At 42.5% G+C, this 23905-nt stretch overlaps 1 protein-coding gene across 5 annotated transcripts; it reads right to left on the bottom strand.

The window, feature by feature from the left end:
* Positions 1 to 7165: 7165 nt before the first annotated feature.
* On the bottom strand, positions 7166 to 23807 carry SAR1B (secretion associated Ras related GTPase 1B). Of its 5 annotated transcripts, none has more exons than XM_074884164.1 (8): positions 23610 to 23807; positions 18911 to 18984; positions 15209 to 15328; positions 14339 to 14404; positions 13671 to 13774; positions 13376 to 13507; positions 12078 to 12210; positions 7166 to 8164 (listed from the first exon to the last, which is right to left on the bottom strand). In XM_074884164.1, the coding sequence occupies exons 2-7, from the start codon at positions 18966 to 18968 to the stop codon at positions 12094 to 12096; spliced, it is 597 nt and encodes a 198-aa protein (XP_074740265.1). In that variant the 5' UTR covers positions 18969 to 18984; positions 23610 to 23807; the 3' UTR covers positions 7166 to 8164; positions 12078 to 12093. The 5 variants fall into 5 exon arrangements, with proteins under 5 accessions (XP_074740265.1, XP_074740263.1, XP_074740264.1 ...); XM_074884162.1 differs by lacking the exon at positions 7166 to 8164 and adding an exon at positions 9245 to 11853; XM_074884163.1 differs by lacking the exon at positions 7166 to 8164 and adding an exon at positions 9245 to 10029.
* Positions 23808 to 23905: the final 98 nt, after the last annotated feature.

Genomic DNA, 23905 nt, shown 5'->3' with positions numbered 1-23905 from the left:
AATTGTCCCCGTGTCCCCATCGTGCTGAGCCTGCTCGCCTGGTGATGCCACCCGAGGCTGAGCCAGACGGCAGCCAGCATCGCCACGGGGGAGAGGAGAGATCCCCAAACACAGGCAGAGACATACAGAAAATGCAAAAGCAAATTTGGGCATCACAAATGCAACTTTTTGCCTCCATGTGCTTCTGCAAGGGAAAGCGGTTAACCACATTAATTTTCCTGGGTAACTTATCAGACAAAATTGCTGCTCTTTGCAAGGGTGTGTTGGCCTCGTCTGCCTTTTCTTACCTTCGAGTTTGACTTTCTGCTCTTTGTCTTCATAGAACAATTCAGTGAAGAGCTGCAAAGGGTTTTGTGTTCCTTGAAAATAATTCATGCCTCTTACACCAGCTCCATTCACCAAAGTTCTGGAGATCATTGCACAGCTCCCTGAGCTCCTGAAAAACATCAACGTGGAGAGGTTAAAGATTTTAAAGCCTGCTGCCACCTATGGATGGAAAGCAGTGAGAGCAGGAAACCGCCGGCGGGGCACGGCTGGCTGAGGTGAAGATTTGAACTCTGAATAAAAGCCATCGGTAGTGGGGAGATGCCAGCAGTGCTGGGCAAGACCGGAGCCTTCTCCTTCTTCAGACAGACTCAGCAAGGTGCAGGACACAGAGGGCTGAGGGAGGGTATTGGGAAATTCGCTGCCCACGATGTGAATACATGTAGTACAAGAAAGGAAATAACTATTTTTTTGGCTTGCTGAATTAATCTGCTTACAATGTTTTTATTGACAGACCATCTCTTGCCCTCCCTTTTACTTAATTGTTCTGATGTAATTAAATCCTTAAAAAAAAAATACATATTTGCATTCACAGAATCACAGAATCATTCAGGTTGGAAAAGACCCTTGGGATCATCGAGTCCAATCCTCAGCCCAACTCTACAAAGTTCTCCCCTACACCACATCCCCCAACAGCTCATCCAAACGACCCTTAAACACACCCAGGGATGGGGACTCCACCCCCTCCCTGGGCAGCCTATTCCACTCTCTGACCACTCTTTCTGTGAAAGATTTTCCCCTAATGTCCAGTCTGAACCTCCCCTGTTGCAGTTTAAAGCCATTCCCTCTTGTTCTGTCAGTAATTACCTGTGAGAAGAGACCAGCACCAACCTCTCTACAACGTCCTTTCAGGGAGCTGTAGAGAGTGATGAGGTCTCCCCTCAGCCTTCTGCTCCTCAAATTCAGTTCAGATTGCTAAGGTGATAATTTTTGCAATAAAACTCTACAGAATATCTAAAATGGACATTTGCAGGGCCACAGAAACTACAGAGTGGTATACGCCACCCTCACTGGAGGAAACAAGGTTCTCTGTAATAGAGATGACATGTTATTTGTCCAGCATCATACCTAGAAGAGCTTCTAGCTCATGGAAGAAGGTATTTGGTCCATGGCAGGGGACACATCCCACCCCAAGAGCATCCTGCCTGCGAGCCAGACCTCCCCGGGAGCCGTGCTGCCCTTCGCTCGGCGGGACCAAGCTTCACCTTAAACTGGACAAAGAGGAGAGGGTAGGGAGCATGATGCAGATAAATGACCACAATTCAATGTAATGGGAGACACTGTTATATGCATCATATTTAATGCTCATACACACAATATTCATCTTCTTTTGCTCTGGTTATCTGCATGCACACTCTGGAAGTGGAAAGCTAACTGAAAGCAGGCACAGCCTAACCCACCGGTCTCAGGCATCCACCACGACCACGGCCTTACTCTTTAGGAAAAAATTTAATACTTTCAATACAGGGTTAAAGATGTCCTATCCTTTTATTCCTTTTTGTAATTTCACCAGCTTCAGCTTCTTGAAAAACCTGTTTTTCTATTATCCTGAGTCATTTCGCATGAAGAAACTATTGTTCTAAACTGTGACTCATCAGTTTGCATCACCACTTTCCAAACCCCTCAGGGCACACGGGCTTCGAAGCAGGCAATGGCAGCCAGCCTTTATTTACCAATAAATAGGCACTTCATCGCTGCATTGACTCATTGCTTTTTAAGCCTCATTTTGTTCCTACTTCCCAACGGTGAACCCGGACTGATCATTCCGTTTGCTTTTGTAAATTGCCTTTTAGGGAGAGCGTTCACACAAACCACGTCTTACTGACAGGCTGCCTGCTGTTGAAATACAAATACAAAAATTTGTAGAGAGAGACGCGTATCTAAATGCTAGTGCTGAAATATCTGGAAATATCAAGTTTCCAGAAACCAGATTGCCATGAGGCAGAAAACACAACTGCTCGTTACTGAGACATACCTCATATACTAGAATTCATGAAGGAAAGGAGGCCACCATCCAAATTATCCACTTCACTGAAGCTCTTACGCAGATCATAAATGTATCTTTTTGAAATCCATGTCAAAAAAGCTCTTTTGGAGCTAGAGTCCCCTCTGCCACCCAGAGATACATCGCCTCTGCCCAGCAAATGCACCACCAGCAGCAACATGCGAGGGATGAGCGGATTTTGCATGAGCAAAACTGAGCCTTTAGAGTTTAAAGGTGCAGAATGAAAGGCTCGATCCTGTTTTTCTTATGCACCTAGACCTCAGTAATTCTCCTTGTGTACTTCTGCTACTGAATAAGTATCAATAAAACAAAAGAAACTAAGGAGCTTGGATGCATTATTTCTCCTAAATCCCACAGCTGTCAAGACTGAATGATACTCGGCACCTTACCCTAAATATATGATGCTGCACTTCCTTGTGGGACATAAATCATGGCTCAAATCTCCTGCAGCCGTGGTGCTGACCGGAGTCAGAGGTTTGCAGAGAGCCCGGTGCAAGCTCAGGCAGCGTGCTGCTCCGGCAAACTCTTGCCATGGTTCAGCTGGGTTGTGATTCATCTTAAGGGCAGGAGGATTGCACAAGGTACAGAGCAGCCTTAACACTCACAGTCATGTCTGAGGCAAAGCGTAAGGACAGCACTTGAAATCCAGTAGGAAGAATAAAAAGAATGTCCAGACCTATGACTATGACGATTTCTGTTAAGTACCCCAAATGTGGGTTGCACACTGTGATGGGCTTAATATGGGCATAAATTCCTGGTTTTCTCTAACAGCAAGTGGCCTATTGATGTGAAATGTTAACACAATTTAATTTTTCTTGCCTTCCTACTCTTCTATGCTGTCCTTTGTTCACTTTTAGACAGCTAATAGGAAAACCATTTGAAAGTCATCTCTAGTCAAAACTTCCACAGCAGTCACCAACACTTCACTGCTGGCAGAGCTGCCCAGCCACACAGCATGGGGCACGAAAGTATTTTCATGTGGGAATGAGCTGAATTTGGGACTTGGGGGTTTCTTTGGCTCTTCAGCAGCAGCAACATGTCAGCCTGGGGCTCTGGGTTGAAACCTCCTCATCTGGCACAGCTTTCCACCACCAACCTCTCCTGTACCGCAGAGGGTTTTGTAGGGTGATGCTGCTCATTTCACTTCATCTAATTTTTTTAGTTTTAGCACAAAACCCTACAAACTTCCCAAAAACTGGCACTGAAAGCAGGTTAATTTCTAAGGAGATACAGAAATATAGGCTAAAGGAAGTGGGCACAGCGGTTTGTAGCACATGCCCCATAGGCTACGCTACACGGGAGAGAGACAAAGGCAGACGCTGCTCCAGGAGGTTTGGGGATGCTGTGTGTGAATGCAGGGTCACCATCTGTTTTTTGAAGGACTGTCTGCTCAGACACTTGCTGCAATGAGACAGAAATTTGATTGCCTCTTCTATAAAATGAGAAAATCAGGAACGAAGTAAATCCAGAATCCCACTGATCTTTTTTTCCTCTGTGTTTTTGCTCTCCCTCCTCGCATGACTTTTTCACCCAGTCCCCAGGATAGGCTCTGCTTTCCCTCCCACCTACCAGCACCCATCTACCTGTGCAGGCAGGCAGACAGGCAGGCAGGCTGCTGCTTGTCCCAACGAGCTCCTACCCGGTCCAACCCAGCGCACAGACCACTCCCTGCCCGCTCATTCCCCTCCAGCCGTGGGCTCTGGATTCCACAGAGGCTGCCTGAGCCACCCTACACCAGCAAGTGACACCAAAAAATGTGGGTGCTGGATGAGGAGATGCTATGCAAGGACAGATCTAGGGTAGCCCTTGAGTATTGGGGGAGGAATTAAGCATCTGGGCTGGGGAACATCCCCAACCTTTGCACCTGGGATGCAAGTTCCGCGCTGGAGCTGACGCAGAGCAGAGGTGCCAGGGATGGTTCCAGGCAGGACACATCTCCTGGCAAGGAGCAGCAGCAGGAGAGGGGATGGAAGAGGCAGGCTCCAGCTGAGGACCTGCGGCAGGACCAGCTCCTTCCCCCCCCCGCCGCCTTGTATGGGCAGGTCACCATAGGTACCACCTAATGGGTGTCAAAGTAAAGCATGAATGGCCCATTTCTCCCACATATTTTTTCCCTTCTTTTGCAATCTTGAGACACACTTTTGTTTTTTCCAAGAAAGGATCCAAGCCTCTGCTGCACGTCTGTTTTAACAAGAATATCTTTCAAATCTGGACTGCACAAAAGAAAACTTTTTTTTTTTGGTCATTCTTTTTCTAGACGCTTTGTGAAGTGCTCTTACGTCCACAAGGTGTCTAAGATGTTATTACAGAAACTCACAGCACCTTCCCTCTCAACCTGGTAACATAGGGGGTGGTTTCTTGCTTTACTGCTTGACCTGCTTCCTCTTCAATAAAAGTCTTCCAGCAGCACGATATTCTGCAATAAGTTTGAATTCACTCTGTGCTCCTGGAGAGGTGCAAGTCCAATGATAGTTGACCAGGTCAGACAAGGACTTCACCAGCACCATCTCATGCACAACACATGGCATGTATTTCATAATTTCATGTTTACAGAGACATAAATAGACTCTATCCCAGAGTCACATGTGTGAGGATCTGTTACACATTCTTTGCTGCAGTCAGACTTGCAGCAGCTCCGTGAACTTCAATTAACCATGATGACTGTAACTTTTTTGGTTTTCCTCATTTCTCCCAAAATAATAACAGCAAATGACAGGCGTACATCTTTTACTGATTCTCTCTTGCCTTCTGCCTGACAACGGCTCTGAAAATACAAACAGAATTTCTTCTTTGATAGAGGGCCCCTTACAAATTTTTTCCCCAGGATTTTGAACATCAAACTGTTGCAGAAAAGCTCTCCCCAAAACAGCCTGGGGAAAAAAAAAAAAAGTCATATTGTTTTTTAAACTTAGGAAGCAATTCAAATTACAGATTGGGAAACAAAAGAATATTACAGAAGTGGTAATAGCAGATGGCAGGAATAGAGAACTAAAAAAAAAAAAAAGACTGTAAATCAAAAAGAAAACCTTCTTTTGGGGATGTTCATTGGAGCTCTTCAGAGCCAGCTGTCACAGAGAGCAGTGAGTAGGAGCAAGCGGATGGGATACGCTTTGTAAAAAACATCAAGTAAACATCTCATTTTGTAGGAACACCCAAACTTCTTTACACCAATGCTAAAAGTGTCTGATGCCAGTAACAAAGCACAAGCTCTAAAAAAAGGCAAACTATATCATTAGCTCTGCCTCCTTCTGTTCTGCCTAAATGCAGTTTCTCCAGGCAGCACCCAGAACTCCAGCTGCTCTCCCTACTGTAGCTGCACATCTGAATGTCGCCCACAGTATCTCCTGTAATTATTTATTCATCAGTAAAGCAAAGTATATCAATTTTCTCTACTGCAAACTCCTGATTTTTTTAGCCTTTAAAACCTGCTATGATCCCAGGCTTTCACAAAACGTCCTCTGCAATTTCATGTTAATGCATCTCAGTAACAATATTTTGAACAGATTTATCTTAAACATCTCGTGTGTGTACATATATGTATACATATTTACATAATATAGATACATTACATACATGCACACAGAGCATGGAATAGAGGAGTTAAGCCGCACGTACAGGAGTCTTCCTTTCACAGTTCCAATTTATTTGATCATAAACCAAAATCCTGCTCCAAGAAAGCAGAGAGAAAACAGCATTTGGGCACTGGGGCTGCAACTAATAGTCTGGGCTGAACTGAAAATCCAGCTCCGAGTGCCAACAGACATGAGAGAGCTTAAAATACAGTTTTAAGTTTTGCAGCTCGTGCTTATCTCTGGTCAGAAGTCAAGTGCATTAAACAAGTGACCTCAGCTTTGTCCTTGGGGAACAATTGACCAAGGATCAGCAGTTTTCAGTGACTTAGCAAAAACCAGCTTAATTGTAGGCTACTGGATGGATTTCAAAGTGCCCTGACACACATGCACAGACTGATTGAAGTACAGCTCCTATCACTGGCTGATTTCTCTCTCTCCCCTTTGCTTTCACAAGCACCAGCGTTTCCAAATACCAGCCCTGGGGTCAGCCCAAAAACAGACTGTGGCAGAGCAGCGTCAGGAGCCCTGTTCGTAATTGTTCTCCCACTTACCTCGCTGGCAAAAGAACATTTTTCAACCCAATTAATTTTTCCCATTCCTCCGTTTCACAGCCAGGAACTTAGCCGAGTATTTCCCAGAGATGCTCGCACAAGCCGCAGGGCACCGCCTGCACCACAGTCCCCAGTGCTGACCCCCTCCCTCCAGCCTGCTCACCGCTCTATTTCCTGCCGTTAGCAAAGCTTTTAGGTTTCAACAAAACTTTAACAAAGATTTTAACAAACTCTAACTTAATTCCAACCCTCCTCTCAAGAGCCACGTTCTCACTGAAAAGCAGCTTCCTTTGCTCAGAAAGCCCGTGTGCTACAAAACCTGAACCACTTCAGATCCTCTCAACAGGGTAAGATCAGGTTCCCCTCATTAGCTCAGCTTCCCCACCTGCACATACTACTGCAAGCACCAGTCCTGTCCCTTCCCAGACCAGCAGCTTGTCACAGTACACCCGTCAACAAACCAGCTATATCCACCCCTGGGTTTGGGTACTCAAATATCATTAAATGACTAAGATCAGGTCTCCAACAGCTCATCTCTGTCTCAAGCTGCTGCCAGGGGTTTGCTCCAGTGCTGTTCCTAGGAGTTAATCAAACCACTCTGACAGTAAAGTAACACCTTTGTAGGGGCAAAATCTAACCAAAAAAATATAAATTCTTACTTGCCTGGGCCAAAACCAGGCGTTTGGACCCAATACTGAAAGCACGCCTCTAAATTCTCTGTTTGCAAGGATTGCATTTATTTACATCGCACATTTAGGAAAGAGAATCAGAAATTACAAGTAGGTCCAAGCTTTGCACCCACTCTACACATCACAAATTTTTGTGCTGTTCTTTTAACTTGTTACCTACTAAATGTTGTCATAGTTGGGTGCAACACAGTTGACAGTACACACTTAGAGGCAGCTTTTTTGCTGTGAATGCAGAGGAGGCGACCCAAAATGCCATTGATTTACACACGGTTTGTGCAGTATTTTCAGCAGCTTGCATGTGATGAAGGCTTTTGTCACCACTCTAGGACAGGGGCAAGCGGTGCCCGGGTTAAGGGAGGCATTGCTTCACCTGCTGGTGCTGCTGCGAGAGCTCTTATTCAGGCAGGGACCAAGAACAACCTAAGCCCTCCAGGTGTCACCTTCGTCACAGGTTAAGCGAGGACAAGAGCAGCCTTCTGCCTCCTAAGGACATTGAGGCAGCATTAGCAAGTAGAAAGGTTCAACATCCTGAAATGAAAGGCATTCAAAGGCTCTAAAGAATTACTATAAAATTTCTTACTGTGATGGGACACATGCTGTAAGAAATGGGGTCATAAGAAAAACAAGGGATATGGTTTTTTTAATGATTATTTTACCATCACTGCTCACCACCGAACAGGTTTCTAATTCTAGTTCAAAAGCAGCCAAGTAAGAAATAATTTGAAAAATGTAAACTGAGGAGAACGTATACTTAGGATTGGAAAATAGTTCTCTATCACAGTAGGTTAACAGGCTTTCCTGGGGCCTGTGGCAAACAGGGTTGCGTGGACTCAGCTTGATCAGCACCTACACCCAGTGGCACAGGCCCACCGACAGCACCAATCCCCGAGGGCAGCATCATTCGCCTGTGAGACTGGATCCTTCCATCTCATTTTAAAATTGCAACAAAGGAAATGTCATTTTTTCCATGCTCAGAGTCTTCTGAGTAGAGGATTTGCTTCCATGCACACATGAACAGAAACCCTAGCAAAGAAGAGATTGAATTATCATCACACCAAGCTGAAAATCCCAAACTCACTACAGACCATGTACTAAGTCAGCACACTTTTTTCCCTCATTTTGATAATTTGATAAGAACCACCTGTTTAAAACTCATTTTCTTCAAATCCCAAGTCCGAATTTTATTTTCTAGTCCCAATACTGAAGTTTCAAGCATGGGATGGGATAATGTAACAACAAACACCAGATTAAGAACATGTTTAAGAACACTTTCATCTTTAGCTTTTCTTCTGCAGTTTATTATATAAACGCTTTTAAACATTTAGAGCACTGACATTTCAAAACAGAAAATGTTTAGTTCCACACTAAGATACTAGTGCAAAGAGTTGTTTATCTTAAGTGCAAATAAGTTACATGTCCCCACTGACAGCCAGGGGATTAGGCTGTTTTTAATGTAACTCCCAAATCTATAACTAACAATTACATTACCTACACTAAATCTGAGCACGTTGTAGTCAATAGAAATATTGGACTTTGGTTGGTAACAACCAAATACTCTGACAGTACAACCAGAAGAACGATCTGACTTCAAGCAGACCTGTGGATTCACTGGGACTGGAGACCACCACCACCAATTTCCTGACCTTAGTTATAAGTAATTGGATGCCAAATGTTCTATTTGATATTCAATTCCAATCGTTAAAATACAACCTAGCTCACATGCACGCAGGTATTGTATTCCAGTGAATGACACAGGTCATCTTTGGCACATCATAGACAGTACATGAACACAGAATACAGAAATATTAATGAAATAATCTTGATCCTGCAAGAGGATGAGACAGGTCAAAGATCCTTCCTGTCTCCAATGCCAGTAACTGTTACTGAAAAATTTATTAAACCAAGACTGAAATACAGCAATACAGCTCAGTTACACAGTACATACTAAACCCCAAGTTTAATTAAATCCAACCAAAATAAATCTTATTCAACCCACAGATGCTAGCGTGTGGGGTCACTGCAGCCACTCTGTCCAAAGTAAAGTATCTTAGAAATCTGTATTCATTTCTCTTAAAGAACTGTTGCAATGTAAAAACAAAGTGAGACACTTCATAAATAACATCTTTATTAATGAGTTTTCTTTTTCACATTCTTTAAACTGATGTTTAATTGAAATCTGCATAGTCAAGAGTGCAAAAAAAAAAATCATAAAAGTCGGACCCAAATGTGAATGTTGCTTTTTTTAAGTAAGCTGGTCACAATCATAGGAACAAGCAACCTCCAGAAATAAATGACCAGGGAGACGTGGAGGGGGTGGGGATGGAAACCACTAGAAAAAACCTCTCATCAGTCCATTAATGAAGTCTTCACACAAAGACACACAACACCCATTCACATTCATGTGCACAAACAGAACATAAACTACAGAAGATACTTCTACTGAATGAAATGAAACAGAGTGAGATTATTTGTGTATTTAACCGAGTGTTGATCAGCTATTCCCACAACGGGAACCATCACAATACCCAGGTAGATAACAAGGTCCAGATTTCTTCATGCCCTTATTACAACCACGTTTAAACTACCATCCTACGGTAGGAAACATGAAATCTGAGTATTTCCATAAAACTAAGAATTACTCTTAACACACACTTTTAAAGCAGTATCACCTCCCTTCTTTTTTAATTCTTAATACTATCATCCCTTTCCTTAGTGCTAATGTTATTCACTGTTGGTTGGAAGAGCAGGTGAAGAGGAGCTCTCAGTGCCCACGCAATGGCTCAGCCTGTGGAAGGGGTCTGCAGCAGAACACCTCCACCTCCAGCTTCATTTCCATAAGCACAGGCAACACAGTCCCCAGTCTGCACCAGCAACACCACAATGTGGCTCTGCAAGTAGTATTTTTAATATTTACATCATCTACCGATTTAACTGTTGTTCTCTACATTATAACTATCATCAGAAAAACAGGGAGGAAGAGAGGCACGTCCCCTACATAACAGCTGTAGGTAAAGACTCACATATTGTCCACACGCTGGTGAGAGGCCATTTCTTACCTCCAGTTTTGATTTGTGCAACAGAGACACTACTCTGCAGCTGAGAACTAGTTTAAATGCAGAATTCTCTTAGGGTGGTCATTTGGAAAAGCTATCTGATATCATCACTCTGAACTTCACCATTCACAAACTAGGCTTAACACTTTACATATGGATTGTGCAGTAATAAACTTGAGTTACAATTTACATTAGTTAGGATCCAAATTATTCATCTTATTTGGATGCACAAACTAGGACTGTGGGGAACTGATCACCAATACAAGTTGAGAGCTGGGCAAGGAATAAGTCTCATTTACCTGCTGATTCTATAGGCTTTAAATCTGAGATTCAAGCCCAGTAGGTCAAGAGAGAAAGTTATTTACTAAATCAGACGAATCAGAAATATATTTGCTGCCACCAATATTGGAAACACAAGCCCTAAATTATTTTGGAGAAGACCTACAACAGTGAGTAAAAGGGATTACAGTAAAAACACTTATAGCAGTTTGTACTTGTACAAGGGGAAAACAAACTACACAGCGAAACTTAAACCCATCACGGTGAAATGACTCCAGGGCTGAAACCCTACCCCCATTCAGCAGTAAAACATCCCCAGCACGTGGAATCACCAGCCACAGCTCATGGCAGCGTCAGCCAGCATCAACAAGATGTTGACAGACACAGAAGTGCTTCAACGCCCTTTCTTCGAAAATAACCTGCTATCCCCTCAGGAACTAATGCACTCGAAGATGGGGAAAACCAGTCAGAAGTTTGGAAACAAGGACTGCAAGTAACCAAATTTTACCCAGAAATAAGCCACCTGTGCCGCCAGCAGCTGCCACACTAGCTAGGTTTCAGGGCAAAACCACAGAACAATCCATCTTGTCCCAGTTCAAAACACCAAAAATAAGATTAGTCAATTGGGTGTGGGCTTATAAATTTTCACAAGCAGCATTTTTTTCCTCAACAATTTCACAGGCAAATCTTCTGGTAGACCCCAAATCTAATTAAATTAGGAACAAAACATTTAGTGCAATGGTATTCTCAATTTCCTGCATTTCTTGTGTCACTTCAGGGGTTTAATTCAAGAGACCAGTAGAGTAAGACCACTTTTGACATTAGTTCAAGATTTACATTGGCACACGTTATTCGTACTTTTTAAAGGTGGTGGTTATAAGGGCATTGGATTAGATTTTTCTTTTACTAATGCAAAATCCTAAAACAAATGCAATTTGATAGTCTGAAAAAAACATCTTACTCTAACATACAATGAAACTACTTTGTGGCCTTCTGTGTTTCAGGAAAATATCCCACGTATTCAGATCATCAGGCAGCCTCGCTAGTTAAGACACGTTAAAATGAAACATTTTCCATTAAAGTTGCCAAAAACTGGATTTAAATTTATTGCATGACGTTGCATAAGAAAGTATATTATTGAAAACCGTAAGGCATCATGCAATTATCCATCAGCTAATTATTTATTATTCCTTGAAAGATGGTTATATACTCTTAAAGTTATAAAACCAGTTTCAAAAAAGTACATAAAAAAATTTAACATAAGCATTAAATATTTTTCACATGTTCATAGTTTTTAGCTGTTAAAAAGTGCATTCAAACATACTGTACTGGAAAGTTGCTCAGACCAAAAACGGTGCCGGAGACTTGTTAAATTAAAAGCTGCAAGAGAATGTTGCATGGGATTAGAAAGCTCACAGGTTGTGGTAAACTTATAAACTTGCTTGAAGTAATTTTTCAATCCTCACACTTACAGTTTAGCATACATGATATAATTAGCTAAAAATGTGTCTTTTTATAACTAAACAGTCAAATGAATTCAAGTTACGTACACTGAGTGATCAAATAAGGAGCAGACTTAATATTTGACATGGGACAGAACGTACTGATGCGATTTTGGCATTAATCAATGTACTGTGCCATCCAGCGGAAGCCTTCTCCGTAGCCTTGTCTCTTCAGCACGCTGCACATGAACACTTCCAGCGGCCTGGCGTTCAACTCTTTCAAAGGTACACTGCCCTGCAGAGACACAAGTATGCCAAGGTAAAGTATAGTTACAAAAATACTGCTATTTTACATGGACATTTGGTTTTTATGGAATGCTGTTATTTAACTTGCCTTTGATACTGGAATTTTAGAAAATAAATTAATCTAAACCATATACATGTTACTAGGATAAGGGTCACATGAGAAATACATGAAGCATATTTTCACGTGCATCCACATTTGGAGAGGGTGAAGTACATGAAACCAGAATTGCAACAGCAAGCACGTGCACAGAGAATTTGAGAGCTTATACTTGGTTTTCAGTCGCAGTTCCCTGCTCTGTTTCCAATAGCTTTCCAATCAGATAAAAAGAGTGTTTGCTACCAGCTGTAGGACTGACCACAGCAAGAGTGCGAGTTGCTTGCTTGCCAAGATCAGCACAGTGTGATAAAGCTCAACTGGAGATTCACAGTGGTATTCATACTTCATAGACCATGTGCAGTCTTGTAAAAACCAGGGCAAGATAAAAAAAATATAGAATTCAGTAGTAACTGTTTATAGCCCGTTACAATTATTCTAAAACTAATCTGTGCAATTCTTTCACACGGAAAACAAAAAGGTAAAGATTTGCTCCCGCTCACCTAAACTCTGGCTGGTGCAGAACTTGAAGGGAAGCATCTAAGAGTGAATAAGCAAAGAGAAATTTCCAGACCAGGTGCCCTCCTCAGCAGAGCCACGCTGCTGGTCACCTAATGGGAGCTGGGACAGCAGCCACATGGAACGGCTCTGTCAGCTGCAGAGGTGTCTTTCCACGGGCAAATGACAACAGAGTAACTTGTTTCTAATGCCCTGTATCCAAATGTCTCCTACAAGTAGTACACTGTATTTACTTTAAATTAAGAAGAGTTGAAGTATCACAAAGATCCACGATAGAAATATGCCTTGTTGCTACAGATGCCAGTAGGAACTTTTTTTCCCCTCTCACAACCTACAAACTCAGACTTCTACAATGGTGTAAATAAATCTATTTCTAAGCTTTAGGTAAACGTGTTAAGTAACAAATTGTGCTAAGTCTGCACTTTAAATGAGAAAAGTCACTTACTGAAAGACTTTACCCAGTCTTCTCTTACAGTTCTCAGAATTATAGCCTCTGAAAACTTGCTCATAGTTTTAAAAAAAAGAAAAAAAGGAGCATTACCTTTCCTGTTGTCTGGCCATATAGACCAAACATCTCTCGTAACCGCTCTTCACTGATGGCTTCAGGTCTGTCAATCTTGTTACCAAGAATTAGGATAGGCACATTAGCAATAGTTTCATCTGTCATTAGTGACTACAAAGGAAAGGAAAAAGGAGGAAAGATTAATTTAGAATACAGAAAGTCAAATTTCTACTACCCATGTCCAGGTGGCAGCAGAGTTCTCTTGGATACGGGGAGTTTGAGATTATTTCTTAAAAGTTAAAGTTAAAACTTTCAAAAACTTATTTAAACTTACATCAAGTTCTTCTTTTGATTCAAGCAATCTTTCTTGGTCTGCACAGTCCACCAAGAACACAATGCCATTGATTGCAGGCAAATAGTTTTTCCACACTCTGCGTGCTACAGGGAAAATATGAATTAAAACCAGAAGGAAATTATCCCAAAATTCAGAGCAATGCATATCAGTAATTAAGAAGCAAGAGGGGTTTTTTGAAGTCTTAGCTTATGTTGCCAGTCTTCAGGATGCAATTTCATGTTTTACAAAGCTTGAAATAATGGAGCAAAAGTATCATTCCCTTTACTGTTAACACCACTCTATCCCCCCCACACACTGATGTACTGAAATTTTGTATGTTTCCCCAAGAATTACATCAACAAAGGTAAGTTTGAAGTATAAAGCTTAATGGTAAATGTAAACAATTCAAAGTACAGAATCCTCTTCAAAATACAGATATCAATCAAAAATTTCTGCTCTACCACAGCTCTTGCCAAATTGTATTTGGGATTTGTGATAAGTGGTAGAGACGGACAAAAGAGCAGAGAATGTTTTTTATGCTGTCCAAGTGTGGGAAGTCCATCAGTCAATCTCTGCAGCACGGTCGTATTTCTGATCTGAAACAAATGGACTGTAGACAATTCTTAACTCAATTCACTGAAGTTAAGTGAGTCAATGTATTCTCTTACCTTGAGCATGTCCACCCAGATCGAAGGTAGTGAAAGTCATGCCAGCGATTGTCAGCTCTTCTGAAGCTAGAAATACATGGAATTATGTTCTCTGTGAAGATTACGCAGTGCACTGGAACAGTCTAACCTTCTAGCATGTAGATTTTACTTCCTCCCTTGGTTCTTTTCAGTATTTTGTTATTCAAGAAGCAAATCAGAGTAATACATTTTCTCAAAATCAGTGACCCATTTGTTTATCAATATTAACCATTAAAACACATGTGAAATATCTACAACGCTAAGAATAGCGGAGAATATTTGTACATTATTTATCCCTACACATTATACAAACAACAGTTGGCTCTGGCATCTGGTTTGCCACAAAGATGGCATTTCATGTACAATACTGTTCAAGGTTTCTTCTCTTCACATCCTTTCTAATTTCTCACCTCCTTACTGGGACTTCACCAGTCCACATTTTTAACCTGTGTTGAACTTCTCCTATGAGGCTACCAGGATAACAATTACACAGTAACCTCTGAACCAAAAAAAAGAAAAAAAAAATCAGAACTGGGGACATAAATGCTAATCTGCCAGATACACAGAGAAGCTGCTCCCAAACACTGCAAGCCCCAATTCCTACAGCTTCTGTGATTTAGACTCTCGGGTCCATCATCCTGCTTGTAACTTGCTTCTGAATTTTAAATATAGCACACTGAACTAGTCGATACACTTTTTTTTTTTCAAATATTACTTGAACTATCTACAGATTGCAATCCTAGAAATTCCTTTGTTTCTCTCCAGTTACACTGTTGGTCTTATGATGTATAATCAGTTTTCCTGCAACATTTTAAATACTTTCTGGCTATGGAACCAGCAATATTAACTTACTGGGGTGTAACGTGGGGACGTGTTGTCCCAATCTGTCATCTTTGAGCATGTGCAGCAGTGTAGTTTTTCCAGCATTGTCCAGTCCAAGAAACACTAGTTTGCCCGATTTCTTATACAGTCCTAGAACAAAGGAGGACCTAGTGAATGATCAGTTAAATCAGTGGGAGTTCATTTCTAGCACTAGAGATGATTTTGCTCACAGGAACAAAGTGTTATGGTACAAAATACAGACCAGTCAAGTTCCACCACGCACTTTATCAATGCCCTTTATCCACATTCTCCTACTCGTACAAACTACAGCGACACTTGCTCACGTGCCTGCCGTGCTGTGTGTACCACGTGCAGCTTACAGGATGCTTAGTGGGATGGGGAGAGGCACACAATCGATGTAAACGTGTCACTCATGTAAATGCATTTACGTTATCTTAGAAAAACCACAGCAGAACAGGACTAAGTTTTGCCAGTAGCTTACTCAACCCCAGCAAAAGGACAGCTTTGCTCAGAGGCGGAGGAGCGGGGGGCGTGAGGGTACAGCACTAACATAACTAAATACAGACCATCCTGGACCTGAACAGAGGGTGTTTTGTTCAGCTACCTCCAATCATGACAAAAAACTTGTTAGAGGCAAAAAGGAAGTTCAGACCTCAATCAGTATATTACAGAGAAATTGGTTTCAACATCAATAGTCATAATCAGTATATGTATGAATTCTTTTATGTTGGTTCATATATTATTTTGATAAAAAGTAACATTCACCCATACTCCCAGCTAAATTGTATGGATATATGTGAATGGCATCGTCAGGGCAATTCTGACACACTTGCTGTCATGCGATAATGCTTTCATAACAGGAATAAGAAATTTTATTTTCACTGATTGTCATCTTTATAAAAATGCTTTTTCCTCTTTCTTTTCTCCTCTACTTGTAACCCCAGTAAATGCAACAGTTGCTGTGGAAAGGAAGAATGTTTAAAACATGAACACCATATTTTCTTAAGTTTGTGATTATCAAAGGGCAATTCTCTTATAACTTGCCAACACTACACCCTATGCCAGGATTATTTTTCACTGCTTCAAACTGATTGACATGCAAAGTCAAACATTTTTAAGACAAATTAAATTTTTAAAAAAAATCACATTCTGTAGTGAAAAAACTACTGAAGAGTCTCCTAATTTTGCTTTTTTTTTTTTTTTTTTTTTTTAAGCAGAAAATCTTCCCTTATTCCCTCTTCAGAAGACCTGTGGCTGGTTACACACTGCACATCTCCTTAGGCACCACTACTGACCCCACAGCCTTCACAAGTGCTGGAGGGCAGAACACTTACAACAGAGCGTGAGGAAATATATATACATATATGCTGAAATTACATTGCTTCCAAAGCAAAACTGAGCTACAATCCTAACAGAATTCTCTCTTTCTGTGTAAAAAGAATTGCAAAACGCAGCCAAATATTGCAGTGTGGGAGGTTTTTACATCACCAGGATCTTTTACTATATAATGTCATAGTATTATGGTACTTTGCAATATGTTGAAGAAAAGTTTATTTGCCACCACTGCGATGATACAGAAACATTTTGTGAAGATTTACTGTTAAAGCTCAACCATCCCAGGGCTGCAGTCCCTACACTTAACTGCACCTTCTCCAGCACAACCACCACTGCAAACCTCGCAGCAGCATCCTGTGCTGTGCCTCGGGGCCGCAGGCGAGAGGCTGGCGGTGTCCAAAGGGCACGTTAACAGCCAGCCTGGGTCTCCCTGCGTGAGGTGGGTAGTGGGCAGAGCGAGCCCGTAACATCAGTTTTTGGAGCCCTCATTTTTCCTTCTTAATCCGTTATCCTCACACGGGTTTTATCTGTGGGATTTTAAGCAATGCTGTTGCACAGGTGGCTGCTCCGACAGCCCCACCGATGCCACAGCACTACAGGGGTGTACGTGCCTCTGCCTGGCTGACCTTTACACTGCTGCTGTTTGCTCACCTCTCCCTCTGCCTTTAAGCTAATCTCTGGGATCGCATTCCAGTGGGACATGTTTTGTAACTTGCAGGAATGAATATTGTTTCATTTTCCTCAGCTTATTTCGTTAAAGATCTTTATTAATACAGGTACTGTAGAGTGTCTTCACAGTTCTTTCAAATACAACAACTCTTACTTCCTAAACTCACCTTCGCACATGTCCAAATATATACTGAACTACTGAGTAGAGGAGAAAGTATTAGTATTTACAGAGAAAGAAGGAGTGGGCAAACATTTTTATACATTAACTTACGTTACAGGAGAAACTCCAGTTCACGCTTACCTTACAAGTTAAACAAAATTCTACTAAACCATAGTAAAACAATATTTTTGTCACTCTCAGCCTGGACATCCAGGAGCCTTTGCTCCCAAATCAGGTGCCGCTGCTTTCTCAGAAACATTCTGCATTTCTAAGTGTCTTTCATAGAAACACAAGATGAACAAACAGCAATATTTCAGCTATTAGCTACAGTAAGACCAGAGATTCTTTGTGCATTTTAAAAGTGTATGTGTGCAAAGATGTACTTCATAAAGTGATCATATCAGCCTGCTGACAGGACAGCACAGGGAACTGCAGGGAGTTTCCCCAAAGGTTATAACTGGCCTTTTTCAACTGTAAATGTAAATGAGAATTAAGTGAGAGTGTTTCTTCTAGAATAAGAGGGACATATTGGAAGTAATTCTCCTTTCTACTTCAGTCTCCAGCATCTTTCACCAGAATTAGACTTTGCAAGCACAGGAATGGGAAAGCGGGCTAGCAAGCGGTAATCACTGCTCGGCTAAGTAAGAGGAGATAAGAAAGATTAGTCAACTTAGTTAAAATTTCACTGGCTAATATTTCGATAGTAGGCCAAGGGTCTAACATTCAGTGAAAAAGTTTAAACTTTCAACTGATAAAAGGCAGGTGGCACAGCTTGCCGTGATTCCTTAATCTCAAATGCTTTTTATCCACTTCAATAAAAATCCTTCGGATTTGTAAACTGCGCCTTTTACCTATGTGATCTGCCAACTTCAGTTCTTTTTTTTAGTAACCTAACATTCCTTTTCCTCCTGGTTGGTTGGGGTTTTTTCCCCCATTGTTTTTTTCTCCTCCTCCTGTTTTGCACAAGCTAATATTTCACCTTGGATTGAGACGGATGGCAGACTCTTTTGGCCAGGGAATACTTTCCTGAGGCTCTTCAGCAGATGCCAGTGAAGTTTCACACTGATTTCAGTGACAACAGTCATAGAATAATGCGCTGATGAACATGAGGAAGGGCTTCAATATGCAGCACCAATTTTTAGTAGACAGTCCCTCATATTTGGATTCTCATGTGATACCCTCATGTGCAAGAGATCTGAACTAAAATAACTGAGTTGAGTTAATTACAGCAGAGAAAAATCAGGAGAAAATCCATACAACTGAATGACACCAGCTTAAATGTAGGTATGATTAGAAAAATCAAACCTATTATATTGATAAAAGAAAATGTAATTTTTTCAAGAGGTTAAGGATTAACGTAAGATTGAGTCGAGAGCACACTCTGGAAATACTCACTATTGATTAGCGAAACCTTTGTTTAAGTGTACCTGAATATACACCAAAATAAATATTATTTAACCAGCAGCTATGTTTGAAGATAACAGAGGTGAACAGACATTTTATACAAGAAAAGCAGAAAGGAAAAACCCCAAACAATAAAAACTTACCTAAAAACTGCAATACGCTACTGAAACCACTGTAAATCCAATCAAATATGAAGGACATATCTGAATCTTATAGTCTGAAATAAACAGAAAATATAATGCATTTAAGAACAGCACATTAAGCATTGTAAGATATTTATAGGTAACAAAAGTAATTCAAAGTCCTGGGTGAAAAATAAAAAACAATTTCATTTTGGTAAACTGTAACATGGAGCAATTAAGTGATCCCTCAACGCATTAAAAAATTAGTGTAGAAATGGAAAACCGAATCCAGACCTTGTGATTCAACAGCAAAGACTTTTTCCTCCTCTTGGAAAATGCTACATGGACAAAAGTCTTTGCAAGAAGTAAAAATAATTTTCTTAAGTATGGTTTGGTGGAGGTGCGTGATGTTCCACTGAAGATTTCAAATGGGATCTTCACATAAACTTTTCAACTGGGAAAAAGTGGCACTTTTGAGAGGGCAATAGAGGGATGTCAGTGCTCCAGCCACCCTTGGGAGCTGCTGGGGTTTGAAGCAGAGGCAGTAAGAGTTGGAGTTTTGTGAAGTTGAATCCAGAGAAGTTTGATACCAAAGAAATCCCTATTGTCTGCACAGAACCTGTCTGTTTGGCTTGTAATGGGAAACAACTACTTAGCACAAAGCACTGGAATTGTCATTCAAGGACTGTGACCTCCTGTACTCTCCCGCACAGGCTGCCACAATTTAAACCTTAAATGCAAAAATTATGTCTAAAAAAAGGACTCTAGAACACCACGTTTCCCACTGAATTCCTTCAGCTTAGATTCAAGAAGAGGTTGAGCTGAGAGCAGCCAGCATGACTATAACCAACACTCTAGTTGTGCCATACAATCGTCAGCCAACTTCAGCTGACCATCACAGGCAGGACACCCCTTGCTACCAGGATGAAGCTCTGCTACTCCACAAATATCCCTGCTTTGTGGTATGGTTAAAAAATATAAGGCTGCTATGCTCGCCCCTGGGAAAGAGGCAAGTGGTCAGGATGGATTGCACAGACTAACGAATTCAATTGTTCCTGCCACAGAAAACCCCCCTCTGCTTTCAAACAGGTGGCCACAATGGAGGTGTCGGGGGAGTTTTGGCACACCTCGGGTGCCCAGGAGGACAGGCAGCCCAGAGGAGGAACCGCCACTACTGCCAAAGCGATGCTTTGGGGCGCAAGAGTAAAGCCATCCCCAGGTTCACTGCACAGCCACGTGCAATTAATTTCTTAGCTTTCATCTTAATTTCCTCATTATCTAAAGTGAGGATAATCACACTGAAAGCACCAGTTTGACAAGTGAATTAGTATCTGGAGTGAAAACCTCTCGAAAGACTAAAAGGCAACATCCTCAGAAGCATTTAGCCAGCTAATTCCTACTGGAGCACACAACCCCTGCTAACATCAGGGGAGGGGGAGTCCGACTATCCTCGAGAAAGTGGACGGCACTGCTAAGTGCAGAGGCTCCCACGCTGCTGCAGGCTGTCTTGCCCCACTCGATGCTGCGGTGGTGCCTTGGAGGGTGGGTCACAAGATGACTTTAGGACAGCTCTGACCCTGGAGCACAGCACACTAGTCAAAACACAGGTCAGAACCAGACCAAAATCCAGGCGTCTGTCATAGCCATTACACTTGTGACAATGAACAGCACCTTCATCACACAACAACAGGTAGGTAGGATAATATGAAAAGAGGAGGAAATATTTTAATAAAGATAATATGGAAACAGGAGGCAAGAATATTTTGTTTGCTTGCACTGGAACAAAATCTGTTTGGATGACAAAGCACCACAGTCTTGGTTTCTCCATGACTAACCCCGAAAACCCTTACCCACATCCTACATTACTCTGAACAACTGCTCAGCTGCAACAGGCACAAGTTTTAAGAATACAAATCAAATACGCTCATCAATGCATAAACACCCAGTTACACAACGTCATGACTGAAACTGTCCCTTGCATGGCTAAAAAGCAAAGGTCAAGAATAAGCAAACACGGCAGAACATACACGTCAGCAGATTTATTTATTGCTTGAGCAAAATACCGATCGAGAAAAGCCTCTACTGGGCTTACAAAAACCATCGACTCAAATAACCTGCAAATCAGGGCAATCAGCGTGATGTAAGAGAAGTGCTCAGATTACTGAGGTGAGAATAACTTCACAGCCTTTAGTTGTGTTAACCTTTTCCATCTATTAAACTTATGGATAAAACAACAAATCTTCATGCATTGCAGAAAAGACTTTAAGGGGTAAGATTCAGATGATTAAAGTGAGAACAGGATTACTCTGCAAACACTTTAATCATTTTAAGTGGCATTAATGTAGGTTAAATTCCCATCACCACAAGAAGAGTGGTGTTAGAAACAGAGCTAGCCAAAACCACCCAGAACAGCCTCTGTATCAGCTTGGCAGCGCTGGAAGAAAAATACTTTTAAAATGGGGAAAAAATGGACAGCTAATTGTAAAGGCACACTGGTAATATTTGAATAGAGATATTAAATCTACTCTTATCACACTGGAAAAGTAGGTACATAATTCACAACGGTGTCAAATCAAAGCATTAAAAAACCATAGCAACTCTACACTGGTATCAAGAGCTGTTACGCTGCTAACACGTCCAAGTCACAGAGCTACACCGAGCTGAGGCTGTTCAATACACACAGACTCAAACTCTCAGGCTCATGTTAAAAATACCATAAAAGCAGAACAATGAAAACTGTCAATCACTGTTTAGAAGCCACAATGAAGACAAAAATAAAAAGACTACTTTAAGGTTATTTCAAGGGTTCCCTTGAAAATAATTAGTTGCAAGCAGACATAAGCTTTTAACGAAAAATTGTACCAGACACAACACAATCTTGCAGTACCAACTATTTTTACAGACATCACCAATTTAGTTGTGCCTCCTTAACAAAAAAAAGTCAATTTTCTAGCATCACATCAACAACGGGTGGCTATCAGTTCAGAATGTCTCCAACAATCCTGGCTAACATCATTTCATCATCAAAGTATCATTGAGTAACTCCCGTGGAGCCCTGTAAGCCACTCCATGGACTAAGGAGATGGGTTTGCATACTGGAGACCACTTCTGACCGTGGGGATGAGGAATTCCCATCCAGTGCCTTTGGTAACATCTTGAGCAGCCTCCTGAAGGGAACATCGCTGACAGCAAGGACTGGCAAGCAAACTCACTCACACTCGCTTCTTTTATACTCTGAAAACCTGGAAATTTCTTCCCCTACTCTCAACCTGCATTTTTCTAGCTAAAGATTCATCATTTCACTTCTGAACTTGCAAGAATAGCGCTTATTTCCACAGTCTGTGAAACTTTAGATATGAGACCATATCAGGCTTTTAAAGACAGTTTTAAATCCCTCTATGGAATAATTAGGAAACAGAAACCAGTGACACAAGCTGAACAGCTCTTGCAGTAACTGGAAACACACTGTGCTGTGCCTGGGCGGATACTATCAGCCAGAGCTCGGAAAAAACCCTCTGTCCAACCTAACCCCACCAACCCTGCACCACAGCCACCAGGTTAAGTCTGAAAACACAACTTGCAAGTGAGAGCTTAAAGTCTACTGTTAAGGGTGTATTTGCAGTTTTTCAAGTAGGATCTAAACATGATCATTTAAAGCTATCGTTTCACATATGACCATTTTAAGGTTGTAAAATGTTACCACAGACAACAAAAATCAAAATCCCTCAGAAACTCAGTGAATAAACTGCTATCTGCCTTCTCGAGTACAGTTTATTCTATGATATGAAACTGCCCTTTGATATAGTATTTCAAAAGTTGAAGAAAAGGACAGAGCTTGAAAATGAGGTAACAGCATAGATTTTCTTTGGGTATTTTAAACTTTTTTTTAACAGCAAGTCCTCTCTGAGATTTCAAAAGAGTAATCATCATACTGGTCTACCACAAATTGGGTCAAAACCCAGGAAGATTACATATTGAACAGCAGACAACTTAAATTTAGTTCTATCACATTTTTTTACTCGGAGACAGCCTATCTGAATTTAACAAAGACTTTAAGCACACCTGAAACAGCAAACAGTTTATCTGTGAAAACGCACCCTAGTTCCTAGGGGCAGCGGTTGAGCTGCTGCCTGGCTCACAACAACCAGCTGTCGGAGCACGGTCTCAATGGAGGCCCTACTGCAGCAACTGACTTATAAAAAATAAATCTTAAAAGTCATAACTTCCGAAGAAATAATGCTACTTATAATAAACGTTGACAGATGGGTACAACGTGACAGATGGCTGCACAAGGCAGCTGTGGAGCACCTGTGGGTTCCGGGGCAATGTTTACAACCCTCTCCCCAGCACCCCGGACCCCCGGGGAGGCAGAGCCAGGGCTACACGGGAACTGCCGAGCACCCACGAAAGGTTCACGTCCCGGTCCCCGAGCGGCGGCACACGGGCCAGTACCCCCAGCCGCAGAGGCCCGGCGAGCCCCGAGGGCTCTCCCCAGGGCGAGCGAGAAAAAGGAACGAGAGGCGCCCCCCGCCCCACCTCGCAGCGCGCTGCCCACGGGCCCACGCAGGCCGCGGCCTCCCCGGGCGCGCAGGGACCCCCCGGGCAGGCCCGGAGGCCGCTCCCGTAGGACAGGAGGGCGGCCCAGCCCCTGCACCGACCCCCGGCCTGCTGCCGGGGGGACAGCACCCCTCACCTTCCCGCCCCCCCCCGCCACGCTCACCCGCCGCCGCCACCGAGCCTGAGGCGCGGGCGCTCCGCTCCGCCAGCACCGACACGCACCCCGCGGCTGCGCCCCGCTCCGCCCCCCCCGCGCAGCTCCTTCCGGGCCCGGCTGGCGGCGTCGCGGACGCTCCGCGGCTGCAGGTCCGGTTCAACGCTCCGCTCCGCCCGGCCCACGGCCGCGGGGCCCCCACCCGGCAGCGCCTCCCCCTCCCCGCGGGCCCCTGCCCCCTTAAGGCCCAGGCCCCGCCCACTGCCGCAGAGCGCCGCTCCCGGAAGTGCCACGTGTACGCAGCG

Source organism: Strix uralensis, chromosome 14 (assembly GCF_047716275.1).
Source record: "Strix uralensis isolate ZFMK-TIS-50842 chromosome 14, bStrUra1, whole genome shotgun sequence".
NCBI classification, from domain to species: Eukaryota; Metazoa; Chordata; class Aves; order Strigiformes; family Strigidae; genus Strix; species Strix uralensis.
This window is presented reverse-complemented; position numbering and strand designations above follow the sequence as displayed.

What these genes read in the sequence shown, in the direction of transcription:
- SAR1B (XM_074884164.1), bottom strand. Translation starts at nt 18,968, where the DNA reads ATGTCCTTCATATTTGATTGGATTTACAGTGGTTTCAGTAGCGTATTG. An exon ending in CGTCCCCACGTTACACCCCA is followed by an intron (nt 14,405 to 15,208) that starts GTAAGTTAATAT and finishes ATGTATTTCTAG; the next exon opens with CTTCAGAAGAGCTGACAATC. An exon ending in TCTGGGTGGACATGCTCAAG is followed by an intron (nt 13,775 to 14,338) that starts GTAAGAGAATAC and finishes TTTTCCCTGTAG; the next exon opens with CACGCAGAGTGTGGAAAAAC.